This window comes from Nicotiana tabacum, chromosome 21, assembly GCF_000715075.1.
Source record: "Nicotiana tabacum cultivar K326 chromosome 21, ASM71507v2, whole genome shotgun sequence".
Lineage (NCBI taxonomy): Eukaryota > Viridiplantae > Streptophyta > Magnoliopsida > Solanales > Solanaceae > Nicotiana > Nicotiana tabacum.
In genome coordinates, this window is record NC_134100.1 from 84,549,355 (window position 1) to 84,563,872 (window position 14,518).

At 35.7% G+C, this 14,518-nt stretch overlaps 1 protein-coding gene and 1 pseudogene across 1 annotated transcript; both read right to left on the minus strand.

Moving 5' to 3' along the window:
* Positions 1-497: 497 nt before the first annotated feature.
* On the minus strand, positions 498-3,483 carry LOC107825676 (uncharacterized; annotated as a pseudogene).
* Positions 3,484-5,342: 1,859 nt separating this feature from the next.
* LOC107825675 (recQ-mediated genome instability protein 1-like) lies at positions 5,343-13,235 on the minus strand. Its single transcript, XM_016652557.2, has 8 exons — positions 12,655-13,235; positions 11,809-11,979; positions 11,520-11,665; positions 10,812-10,948; positions 8,607-9,166; positions 7,144-7,254; positions 6,947-7,075; positions 5,343-6,480 (listed from the first exon to the last, which is right to left on the minus strand). The coding sequence occupies exons 1-8, from the start codon at positions 13,150-13,152 to the stop codon at positions 6,316-6,318; spliced, it is 1,917 nt and encodes a 638-aa protein (XP_016508043.1). The 5' UTR covers positions 13,153-13,235; the 3' UTR covers positions 5,343-6,315.
* Positions 13,236-14,518: the final 1,283 nt, after the last annotated feature.

The following is a 14,518-nucleotide window of genomic DNA, read 5'->3' on the forward strand; positions in this document are numbered from 1 at the left end:
AAATGTAATAGAATACAACAACATCTGTATTCTTTGAATAATTTTGTGTGTTCTTTCGTTTATTTTATGTACTCGTATCAGGTCGCGAAGTCCATTTATTATTCCAGAAATCTTTATATCGGATCAAAGTGTCGAACTCCATCCTATGATCCGATGTTATGGTTCATTGCAAGGTATGAGACTTGAGTCCCACATTGGTATTGTAATATGTTGATGACGGGTTTATATAGTCTTGGGTTGTCCCTAGGGTCGTATAAATGGTCTCAGTCACACTCACCGCCTTTTGTGTCCACCGTGCCATGAATGGTGACGCCGGTATGGCGATGTTCGTCCTGGCCTAGAAAGGTGTAAAGGTGTAGCGTGCAATGTGCTGTGTGGAGCTTATATAGTGTTGGGCTCTCCCACCTCAATAGCTAGCTTTTAGGGTATTTTTCTCCCTGTGTTGTATCATCCGATGCATATTCATGACAAACTATTTTTGATTGGAAAAATCAATCTAACTCAAAAAAAAATCCATGATTCATAAGAATCGTACACAACAGATAATTAAGCCAACACAATTGAATGGCCAATTATCATTAGATCTACATATTAACCTAAACTTTATAAGAAGAAAAAAAGGTAACAACAAAATCCAAGAATCTTTGCTATTTACTTGACGGCTTTTTGATGAATATAAGTGCCTTAATTTACTAGTTCTAATTAACACACAAAAACAAAATGTCACTACAATAACATGCTCCAATTTCCCATATTGATGAATTTGAATCCTCATCAGCCTGATTTTGAGCAATGTGATTGTATTTGGTCACATTCGAAAGATTGGCCATTAGAAGTATTCTGCTGATCATTTTCATCATTACACCAATCAGGAACTGGTACACCTACTGGAAAATTATCAAGAAATCTCATAATATCCTCATCCACTTGATTAGCCAGCTCTAATGAACCTTCCTTTGTTGTTATCCCTATATATATGAAGCAATAATTAGAGTTATTCCAGTGCTAAATGAATGAAATATAAAAAAGAAAGTAATATCACATGAACCTTGTAAGATTTAAGCTATATATACTCACACATACACTAACAATGTAACAAATTTTTATACTATCGGTAGGTTACTTACCATTTACTACAAGTTACCAATATTGAATGCTTATACATCAAATAGAGCCACCTTCAATTACCTCTCTAAAGTGGCCTAATTGTATAAATATCATATACACTATCAGTGCCTAAAACTCGATGGTGTGGTAAAACTGTACACTATCAGCGCACAAAAAATTAACCTACACAATTAAGCTTAGGAAACGTACAATCAATAGGTAACTTTCTGTAATAATCCTAATTTGATAACCTGAAAAATGTAGCAAAGACCTAATTTATACGGTCAGTGTATATAAATTTAGTCCAACTAACAACGGAGAATTTACCTGAGGATGAGTTGAGAGAGGTAGAGTCTTCAGAGTGCTTTATTGGGGTGGCATCCTCACCACCTTGTTGAGCAAAACTAAATGTTGATTCTTCAGTTAAAATAATATCTTCTGCCTCTTCACTTAATCCATATTCCTCCCACACTAATTTCCCTTTACCAGCCTCATTCTCAATTGGACAATTCTCCTCTATTTTCTCAGCTCTTGTCAAAGTCTGAGACTCCTCCAATAAATCTTCCAATAATCCACTGTTTCCTCGCGATAATCCAGGATCAACAGCATAATTATCAGCATCATCACTTGATGTTGTATGCCTAGAACATATTCTGGTCTCGGGGATGGAGGATTGGACTGAAGGGTTGTTTTGTACGCCCATGCCTGTTAGTGAAAATACAAGTACAGTTGAAAAAATGTATATAAAGAAAATAATATATTTTAACAAAATTTTCAAGTTGAGGCGAGAATTAATTAGTACCTAAGATTAAACCATTTGGGTTCGAGGGAATCCCCGTAAAAGGTCTTGTAGTGGAGCCAAAATTTGGATAATTATGTTGAAGTGGTGGCACTGGCATTGAATTAGAGTAGCTCTGACTAAAATTATTTGGCACGGGTGCTACCATTGAAGAAAGTTGTGAATTTCTTATCGATGATGCTAATGTTAAAGAAAGGCTAACCCGAGGATCGCGAAAAAGCTTGAGTTGGTTGTTATTGTTTGTAGTTGTGAGATATGGAGAAGGATTATTGAATTGGTATTGATTTGAAATATTACTAGGTTTCATGGTTGAAGGATTGAAGATATCTAAAAGGGAAAGAGGGGGATTAATGTAGTTAGAGTTTTGGGGATTATTATCAAATGGTGAAGGGATAGTACTATGTTGTAATTGGTTTTCTTGTTGGTTTAGTTGTAGTTGTATGTCTTGAGGGTATATAGGCAAACCAGCTCTTTGTCTTCTTTTTAGCCTTGTGTTCCAGTAATTCTTGATTTCATTGTCTGTTCTACCTGGCATCTGTTCGTGGAATAAATACAAAAAAGAATGAGACAATTTGATAATTATATAGAACACAAACAATTCTTAATCTCAATGGCTAGGAGCTAACTAAAACCATGTATATGTTGTTGTGAATCCGAGTTTTAGAGTGGGTACATTTTTTTCTTCATGTGTGCCAAATTTTTTTCTCTGACATATATGTGTGTGTTTGAGCTAGGTCGATATAGACTTCTTTAAATTTTGACATCTCTTAATAAAAGTTTTGACTCCCGACTTATTAGACGCATGCAGATTGTATCAAAAAGAAGGAGATGAAGAACTTAAAACAGTAGTACTATTCTTACAAAAGAATCAATAACCTGAGCAGCCATACGAGCCCATTTGTTTCCAAGTTTAGCATGAAGTTCCACAATAATCCTTTCTTCTTCTAAAGAAAATGCACCTTTTTTAAGATTAGGCCTCAAATGATTAGCCCATCTTAACCTACAACTTTTCCCACATCTCATTAATCCTGAATTCCTTTGAACTGCATTCCAATTTCCTTCTCCATTTTTCTTCACATATTCCATTAAAATCGCGTCTTCTGTTGCTGTCCATGGACCTTTTTTTAATACTTGCCTTGTCCCTCCATTATTTCTTGCTTTCAATCCTCCTCCATCTGGTGCCATTATTCCTTTCTTTTCCCTGTCCAAAAGGAGAAAAAATAATAAACAACAAATGGAAATATTGAAAATTATTAGTGTTTCTAAGTTTGTGTCATGATATTACTAGCTAGTTCTTTGTATAAACATTGAAAAGTGATAGAAATTTACAATTCTTTATCTGGGGTTTTCTTCTTTATCTTCAAGAATGAATTTGGATGGAAAAATAAGCCAAAAAGGCTTTGTTTTTCTCTCTTTTTTATTTTTTTCTTTTAGTATATTTTTGTTGTTTATCTTGTATAGACAAAGATGGTGAGGGAGAATATGAGAGGGGGGGAGCAAATGAGAGAAGTTGAGAAAGAAGTGTGGGAAGAGAAGAAGTGAGAGAGTCGACGAAGAAGTTGGCAAGAATTTATAGGGGTGACCTTATATTTCGTTCCCGAGTTGTAAGTTCTATGCTTCAATTATTTTCTGAGGTTTCTTTGTCCACACTTTTATCTCTTTCTAATTCATGCTTTTCATCACTTCCCTTAATATGGCATTAGCATGTCCCAATATTCAGATACTCTTATTATTATTATTATTTCCTCGAGTACATGTTACCTCTCATCATCATAAATATCGATATTTTGTTTAACAAGGCTTGGACATATGAAAGAAAATTACCTGATTTTCGTTAGTGGGACCTGAACCTATTTTTATATATTGTTCCCTTTATTTTATTTTATACTAAGGTATTTGAATTAATATATGAATTTTCTTATACTATGATGTATTAGTAGTTGTCGAAGAAATATTTAAGGAATGGTTGAAAAATTAGTTCATATCTAAACGAGAACTCAACTTTTTTTTTTCACCAACATCCGCTTCTCACCAAAGAAACAACTGAAAGTCCTTTCCTTTTACTACAGCTTTCACAGCTCAGGGTCGTTTGGTAGGATAAATAATGCATGCATTAGTTTTCTATATTAATAATATCTTATTTGGTACATTTTTTGAACCTATGCATTAGTTATACACCATATTTGGTATTATCTTATGCATAAGAAACCATGGTATTAAGTATTAACAATACAATGGATTTTAATGCATGCATTAGCTTAGTTAATGATAAAATTGCCCTTCAAAATTTATACTTGATTAAAATATGCTATTATATTAATGCACATCTGATGTAAAGTTTGATATTGAAATTGCTCCCGCCATTTATATCTATACTTCGCCAATTTATTCATTATAAATTTATAAATTTGTAGTCTACTACTACGTACTGGAATGTACTTGTAATCAACTCATTTTCCTTTTATTTTTTTAATTCATACTTTCTTTGCCTAATAATTCAAGAAAGTGGGAAATAAAATTATATCCCTAGTAGATAAATAAATGCTTATATTTTCTTTTTTATAAATAAATATCCGGTTCTATACTACAATATAGGTACTAAAATCAAATAATTGTTTTTAAATCTTTTTCATATAAAAATATTCCTCTACATATGTTTCTTTTAAAAAGATAAAGTAATGGACTAGTTATGAAGGTATTTTTGTAAACAAACAATTCTTTTAGAAATTGTTCAATGCTTTAATACATCAAATCAAACTGCCAGCATAACTAATGCAAACATAACTAATACCAACATTACTAATACACCATATTCAAAATTATTCTTATGCACCCTACCAAACGACACCTTTCACTCCTCACGTCAAGGCACGTCAAGGGTATTTTCAACCTTGACTTGCTAAATTACTTCAAACTCTACCTATTTTTCCTAGAGCAAAAGGTTCGAAGATGAAAATTCAACATGTTCTTTTTTATAAAAAAAATTGTACACGTTAACTTAAATAGCAAGAAAACGGGGGAAATAGTAACAAAATATAACGAACGAGCTTTCTAATCTAAGCTCGAAACGAATTTATTGTTGGCATGTTGACATTCAATTTGGTTGTGAAAAAGTAATAAAAATCAGTGGAGTGATGTGAGACATTTCGAGACGTCTCAAAAAGAAAAACACTTCATATGATTTAATTGCATTGGAAGAAGTAATAACTGTATGGTACAGTGTAAGTAGTTAGGGTAATCTGACGGATAAAGTGATTAAATTTAGTAAATCTCGCCCGCTTCTTACAAATCCACAATATTCTTTTTCAACTGTATTCTTTCTTTTGAGAAATAGCATAAAGGTTATTTTGACCTTTCACTGAATAATTTACATTAAAATTCTACCCTTTGATTTCTACTTTTTCTAGAGCGAAAAGCATGAAGATGAAAATTAGACATTTTCTTGTTTGGTTGTACAGTAGTAATTTGCCTTCAGCAATTGTTTAGTTACTTTCTGCCTTTCTGGCATAAACGAATACACGTTCGATTGCGCTTCGGGAAACTAATTTGGACTACAATCTTCAGTCCCGTATCAATAAAATCTGAAATGACCAAAGGCAGCTTACTAACAATGGAATTAAATTAGGATTACTAACATTACCTTAGCTTTTGCTCAGTCTCCGTGTCCCGCCCCAAAAAACCATCCTTCTCTTTCCTTTTGAAGGATAAAAGGAAAGAAAAGAGCAATCCAGTTCTTGCAATTGCTACCAGGATGAATTCAGCACGGTTTCCATAAACACGAGTATACACATAAATTGTTGATGTCAGCTCCGGACAAGATTCAAGGTATGTTGAAACGCTTCATCCTTACCACCGATATGATAGCAATACTCTGCAAGAAAATTCTGGACCAGACAAGAAGTAGAGAAGTATTCATTCGTCTCCAATCCTCCAGAGAGTATAATATCCAGTTTCTCCTATCCTCTGAAGATAGAAGTGGATTGCGAACACAAGAAATAAATTGAACCTAGCTAATTGTAAGCAGCTAAGGATGAGTGAGGCCTCTATCTTCTCATGTTGCTGTAATGCTAGCCTTCTATGTAAGGAATGACGGAAAACTCTCACTTACATTGTGCTGATTCACTGTGTTAGATATGACACCGCCCCACAAAGACTTTTGAGAAGTGATTTTATTGTTTGATTCGAGGCCAAATATATCTACATTTACGCTGTTACTTCTCAGGTCATGCATCATCTCATGCAACAACTTTCTGAATTGAGCAAAGTGATGTAACTCACCTTGCTGATTCAAATCTTAGGATAAACTGATTTTGGTGATAAGCCTGGGATTTCGTGGACTATAATATCCACCACCAGCTCACGTGGTTTTGAAGTTTTCCAGAGAACACGTCCACATGCATATCAGCACATCAAGGGGATAAATTGATGGTTTCTGGGTGAAGATGATGCGGTTGTGAAGTAGCAGGCTTTAGTCTTTTGAGAAGCAACCATGCATCAGAGGCAGGACACCCCTGGTTCATTTCAATAGCAACTGGAATTGGGGATTCTTCGTTCAACTGTACAAGCATTGTTCCCTGCAAGGCACATATTGCCCAAAACATTCACATGCACAGAGCATATTTGCTATGTGAAGTACTAATTTTAAAAGATAATAATCCTTCAGCAGGAGAACAGCTAGCGCACCAATAACAATCAAGTTATTAATCGTAGAAATAATCATATATCTTTTTTATAAATAATTGTACAAAAGATTTATTTAAGAAAGGTATTAGGTTGGGGTTGACCACGCATAGTTTATTGATCAATGTTATATATTTAATACATGCATTGTCCTGCCATTTAAGAAAATCTATCCTTGGGTATTTTTCCTTTAGTCTTAAAGATGTACTTGCACTGTACTTCTTAATCAAAAAAACACTTTCTATTGTGTTATCTACATTTAAGACTAGGGTGAATTTTTATATAATAAACCGATACGACTTAGAACATTCATATGGACTTCTATTAAGAAAAATCCCTTCACAAATAGCAGGGAAATACCTCAAAATTAACCAAGAATTTCTGAAAACGTTTCAGTGTCTCCTTCATGTGACTGATTCGTTTGCCATCTGAAGAATCAAGAGCAGTAGTTACCTCTGCAGGAGAAAAACCTATTTCTTTCTGCACAACCTGAAGCACCAAAATTTAAACAATGATCAGATTCTAACAGTCAGCAGATCCAATCTTCAGTAACTTACATCATGATCAATAAGGATCTCAGAGATGAGGCTGCCATCATCAACATAAGCCCGAAGCTCGTATTTACTCCTCTGTCTATACTGAAAGCCCTTCACACCAGTGAGAAAGCACTGCAGATTTAAGCCAAATCTCAGTTTCTAATTAGCCATGACAGATAATTATACCTAAAATGACAAGCAACAGAATTCAATGTTTTTGCATCGCCGGAGGCAAAACATAATATTCAAACTACCTCAATCGCAATGGCTAAATTACTAACTATATATGCAAAGGAAGTCAAGACGAGGCACAATAGAAATGAACCAAATACACGTAAAAATACCATGCTAGAAAGAGTAATGCTACCGAGGGTCTTCGAAAACAGCCTCTTTATCCTCACAAGGCTGCATACACACTACCCTCCTCAGACCCTACCTTGTGGGATTACATGGGGTCTACTGTTGTTGTTGCTAGAAAGAGGAATGCCATAACCAGGTTTTTCTTGATAGATTGACATTGGCTTAAGAAAAAATATATTCCGACTTAAGCTATTGTCATAGACGATGATATGATCCCAGATAGCATGGAGCACATTGTGGAAGATCCCAAGTTGTCAAAGGGACCATTGCTCGTTCAAGGACCAAGAGCACCCCAAGGATTGCATGTTAAGGAGCTACAGGATTTTCAAGAAATGGTTAGAAAGTGTTTGGAGAGCCATTTAAGCATTCTTGCAAAGAATACCATGTTTGGAGGCTCAAGGATTGCATGGAACAAGATGAGGAGAACATTGCTTGAAGATTGGAGTTGACGCACCGCATTGGCCTAAAGATTTGGCCCAGCATCTCGCACTAGAGCATGAAAATTTCCTGGAGACTTGTCTTTTAGAGTAGCTTTTGACATTGTGAGTTTGATAAAGACCTATGAGAGGTTGAAAATCTCTTTTGTTCAGGTTGAACTTTGGAACTTTCAAGCTTGATTCTTGACGGCAATTCTTTGTTCATTTAATCCTTATATCTTTGATTATTTGTTATTGTTCTTTGGGGATGATAGATTTCATATAAAAAATGTTACCATAGACGTTCAGTTAGGGTTTGAGATTCTTTCCGTTCTTCAATTCTTGTTTGAATTTCTATCTTGCTGTTTTCAATAAACTAATTTATATGTAGTAAAAAAATTAAAGGCTCAATTTAATATAAGAAATTTTTACCTTTTGGTACAAAAATATCATAAGAGTGGTGTTTAAATGAAGGGCAAAAAAGTCACTTAGCTTTTAATGGATATTTTGGTCTTTTAACTTTGTACTTTGGCCTTCACACCTATAATATAGTATGATTATTCCGATTGTGTGTATCCCAAATCAGTTTAGACAAATTACATCCAAGTGATAAAGGTTAGTTGCTTAAAGTAAGATAGAAGGGACACAACGAATTTTCTGAACAGCAGCATCAGAGAAGTTGATATCAAGAGGGATAACACAAAATACCTTAATTTTTCCTGTAACGGTGGAAGCACTGCCATTCATACCAGCCTGCTTAGCAGACAGACTAGCTAAGTAAGTGAAAGGGTTTTCATTGTCTCCAGAAAGTATAATTGGAAGTTCCAACTCATCAACCAAATCAGGCTCTGTATCTACATTATGGCCCGTGAGAGAGACAGGAACACTTTCTCTGCTCCTGCCACTTGCAGGTGCGGCAGGGCTATTTCTACCATCTGAAAGAAATTCCTCCACTTCCATGGGGGAAGAAGACAAAAGGATAGGTTCATTATGTTCCCTTCTAATTGGAACATCAATGTCTTCAGTGGCCATGTCAACCATAGGAATATCCTCAGCAAGACTAGCTGCATCAGATGAAAAGCTAGGCCCGGTATCCTTCATATTGAAGGGGACAGAAACAGCTGCAGTAGATGGAAAATTAGGTTCAGCATCTCTCCTGTTAACAGGAGTGGTAATCGTCGCCGCAGATGGTAGCCCAGGTTCCGCATTTTCCCTATAAATGGCACGAATTTCTTCTGCTGCAGAAGTAGCAATGCCAAACGCTGTTCCTGCACCCCATCAAAGCGAAAGTTTAAAAGATAGGTAGGTCTGCTATTACAGTACAAGTCCTTTCGATGAAGCTATTAGCCTATTACAGTACAAGTCCTATTAAGTTAGAAGTGAAACAGCTTGATACCCTCTCCTCTTGTTCGGCATAATTTCTACCGCACCTTAAACAGGGAAACATTTAATCTACTAAATGTCTAAATCAAGTCATATCATACTTTCTCCTACAGCACCCATTTACCAACAACCAACATGTGTTTACAGAGGCACCTACAGACCCCCCCCCCCCCCAAACAAACCCACACATGCACCTGCCAAAAAAATGAAAGAAACAAATATACTCCCTCCGTTTCAATTTATATGACATACTTTGACTCGGACTTCCAAAACTTGTGGTCTTTAAAGCATAAAGGGTAAAAGTTTTGTGGGGCCATAATATTAGTGTGGCTATAAAGCTTCTCATTAAGGGTAAACAAGGTAAAATGAGAAGTTTAAAATTAAATTAATTTCAAATATAAAAATGTGTCATTCTTTTTTGGAATAGACTAACAAGGAAAGTGTGTTAGACATAATGGAATGGAGGGAGTATATAATAATGAGTAAACTCTCACTTAAAGGATTTGTCAAGATACAAGCAACACCCTAATTCTTTTCTCTTTCCTTTTTGACATGGGAATAAAAATTACATGGCCTTAATTCTTTAAGCTTATCAACAAAGACGAGAAAAACCAATTAATAACAACAGAGATGGTTTCACATGGATGTGATAGGCGGAAACTGACACCAATTAGTCGATCAACTATGCCTCCATCCCAAATTAACTAGGCTGGTTATAACAATCATCTATATCCACTCCGCTCTATTCGGGCCCATTACATCCAACAATAAATGATTTGTCTTTTCAGCCTGGCCACAGTGGTAATATGAATAGTCCAGTTTAAGCAGTTGCCAACTTTACCACTTGGAGAACAGCACTGAAGAGGATTAGAGTATGGTATTTGGCAAATTTGCTCAAAGAATCAAGAGAAGCTGCCTTTTGACATATATGGCTAATTTTCTGGTCATAACTTTGTTCTCAAAATTGTTCATATTTGGTTGTGAACATGGAACAAACCAAGCTTTACAAATAGCTTGTAACATCATTAGCAAAAACATATAACTCATTCTTCTAAAATCAATTCCTCTGCTCAAACAGATAGAACGCTACCCATCTTTAGTCGGCAAAATTACGCTCCAAATGGAACAAACAAGGGTCATCATCATTCACCATAAGATGATGTAAGAGGTTATCTAGAACTTATTCCAAATTTCAATATGTTAGGCAAATCTTTCATCTTGTGGCACCACCTTAGCTATATCATTGTGGAACTAAATCTTCAGCAGATTAACACTCAAACTATGGGGGGAAACCCAAAAACTAAAGCTTCAAACACAAGTTTGTGCAGAGAGAAGCAATCGGAAAAAATATCAGCTTTTCTCTGATCCTAAAAGTCAGAAGACCAGCTTAACTATAAAAGCCAAAGTAGCACACCGAAATGTTTTTCCACTTTAAAAGCAACACTAAAAACAAACTAAAATATGCACATGCAGTACATATACCCATATCCTAGAGTAACTGCAAATAAACTTTTTAGGGTAGCAAAGTACCTTGCTGATGAACCTGAAAAGGGATACTGCTTTCTCTTGAGGCAGTATCAGTGTGCTCTGGAGCAGTAACACCTTCTGGTGGCCAAGCAGCATTAGTAGCCCTAGTTGCCAAAGGAGGCACCACTCCAGTCCTCGTTCTGGCATTGGCCATAGGTAAGAGTAACTAAATCACCAAAAGCGACCAAGTTGTTTCTTGCATAACACTAATAAAATCATGACATGACTCTTTATCACTCATTTGACAACCAGAGGTTATAACTGACCAACTATAAAGTCCTTACCAGAAGGTCAAAAATCAAAATGGATGAGGAAGGGGGAGGTCAAAGAACCACTTAGCTAAGGTACAGAGGAACAGCTCTTCACTTTCACCTATAAGTTAGGACCATCAGAGCCTTTCGTTGATGCTACTTTACATCATAATTTTTAAACCACAAAAGAATAGCCTCTGGAAACTATTGACCATCATCATCAACAACAACAACAACTACTACTACCACTACACCTTAATACAATTCGACTATTTGAATCCTCATTATCCATTTAATTTTGTTCCAATATCCAACCATTTAGGGTCCTCCGCCACTAGCAGCGACCATCAACCTCTGCCATTTAAGTGAACACAGCACTTACCTATGGCATCTAGCAGCACAATCAGAAATTGGTAAATGAGATCCAGACAAAATTTGTTTTCTTGGTCCTTATACATACCTTTTCCCCCTTGGTGGCTTATTTATTTCATTAACTAGCCGTTGTCTTGCTTGTTCTAACTCTTCCACCATCCCGCCCAGGACTTCAATTACTTCAGGGACCAACATCAGAAGTCCATGCCTAACATGAACATTACAGATAGCAACCTGCAAAATGCAGCAGAAATGTATATGAATGTGGAAAACAGTTTTTTGACGAATGCTATTCCTCTCAATTCTCATCTTGTAGTAGACTTATAAAGCTACTCCACAAACAAGCTAATAAACAACATGGTATTCCTCAGATATACCTTCAACCCTGAAGGAGCCAGAACATCAAGATCTTTTATAGGCCTGTACTCCATCCCAAACACATGCTGAATGCCATCAGTCATGGACAATTTCAGACACCTCTTTATTCCAGCAGCTGCTTTCTGGTACCTATCTCGAAGAGGACAACTGATATTCACAATCTCATCTACCTTGAGGGGCAAGGGGATGCAACACAGGAATAGTCAGAGTCACATTAAAGGTATAGTTTATCCGAAATTAAGGAAGCTTCTGCTGTCATATTTAACTATCAAGAGAGTCCTTTGCAAAATGGAAATAGTAAACAAATGCTGGGAAAGAAATCAATAAGCAAATGCAATTTCATTCCATAACCCATAAACTTCAAGATTTGAACTTTATGGGTTTTAAGTTCGGGATTCTATCACAACTAATTTGAATTACTGGGTTCGAACTTCGAAGTCAAACTATTGATAATAAATTAATGAATTTGTTTACATATATAGAGGGTCCGAACCAAAGATACTGAATTTCGATGAACCCACAAGTAACACTTAAATGGGCCAAAGATATTTACACAATCAGGTTAAATTACACTAATGGTGTAAAAATTCATTGCACTAATAATCGGTATATATAACTTAAACTCTTTCACTGTGAGTTTATATGTTCTGTGCATTTACGGTGGAAACAATATTTACACAATCATGTCACTTAAAATATAATGCAGGTAACTGCATTTAATATCATTGATTATTAACTTATAATAAAAGGTAATTAACTTGCAATAACAGGTTAAATTACACTAATGTGAAATATTCATAGCACTTATCGCCAGTGTATATAACCTAAAATCTTTTCACTATTACCTGAAGTACAAAAGGTCCTTTAAGATCAACCAAATGCAACTTATGCACATCCCTAGGAAGCCACCCCGCGCCACAATAGTTCATATCCGAGTACAAAAACTGCTCGAAACAAAACTTCGCCTTCGCATTATCATCCAATTGCGTAAACTCTCGAACCGATCCTTCGAGCCCTCTAACACACGATTCTAACCAATCCCTCCGTAATCTTAACCCTAGCCCTTCCAATACCCTACCAATACTACAATCCGCGGCTACAGCAACGGCGGCATCAACAACATCGACGTTTGGTGGCTCGTGGTGGTTAGGTGTAGGGTTTGGGGTACTGGAGGAACTTAGGGTTACGGATTGGAGGTTAGTAGAAGATTCTAGAATTTCTATTTCGATGTTGTTGTTGTTGTTGTTAGGGTTTTCGTTTTCTTCGTTGTTGTTGAGCAGTTGTTGAGGTTCGTCGTCTTCTTCATCGGAGGAACAGATGATTTGGAGGCGTCTTCTGCTCATCGTTTTCTTATTCCAACGTCCGAGAAATTTTTCCCTCCAATTTTTTGTTTGTGTTTTCAATTGTAGCTGCTTGAAATGGGAGGAGGGAAGCAATTTGGGCTGAAGTGGCCTTTTGGTAGTTCTGGGCCGGGTTTGTTTAAGAAGGGGGAAAGTTCCATAACTAAGCAATGATAAACAAAATATCATTATAAAATAATATAAATGTTAGACAAAGAAGTAGCCAAAGAATCTAGGGGAGAGAGAGGGAGAGATTTTATTTCTCTTAATATTGCTACTTGTAAGCTGACTGCATAAGTTACTTGTAACCTGAAAGATTTTTTTAGAGTTTTGTTGAAGGTACCTGCATGAACTACTTGCAATATGCCTACATAAACTACTTGCAAGCTACTTGTTTGATTGCAAGCTACTTTAGGAAGTTGTAGGAGTAAAAATAGACATCCATAATATAATATATTCATAACACTCCCTCCTGGATATCCATTGATAGACAATGTGCCTCGTTAAAATTTTGCTAGGAAAAAAATTGTGGGGAAAAAAAATCTAGTGGAGGAAAAACAATACACATATCTAATACGCATTGTTAGCTACCTTGTTAAGAACCTTATCAGGAAAATCCAGAGGAACAAATTCTTGGTTAAGAAAAAAAAAGAGTACAACATATATTTTATTCCTTCAAATTAAAGCATTACCAAAATCCTCGTATATGATGCACACAGATCTTGTATATCAACTTATCAAATGTTGAGGTTGGCAGTATCTTTGTGATGAGATTTGCCAAATTATTTTTTTGTACAAACTTGTTGAGCATCTATATCATCATTTTTTAAAAATTATGGATCTTATTAATTTTTAATATTGCACAGTTGGCTTTTACAAAAACTTGTACCATTTATAGCCAACTATGCACATCTACTTAACATTATTCTAACTATTTACATTCTTCCAAAATAACCACATATCACTTTTCTTCATCCAACTTCTTCAAAAAATAAACATAGCAGCTATATACAGCAAAAAACATGTCAGTATGTCACTCAAGCACACAAATCACATTCAAAATTCCTCCCCACATTTAACTTTTCATCCTCCTAGATGAAAATAGTCTCTATATGAGATTTCCTGATCCACTGGTGTCACATGTTGCTTCATCTTATTCGGTTTGAGGTAATGTGGTATCCATCTAATCCTCAATATCAAAATCATCATATTGCTCTCCCATAAAACATTACGCAAGATAGTAAAATCAGCAAAGATGTTATTTTCAAACAAAAAATATGTATTTAGTGATGGTTCAAATGAAGGTAGGGCTATATTTTCTGGTGGGGTTTGGGGTTCCTGATTCATGAGAGCCAATTTCGGATTCATA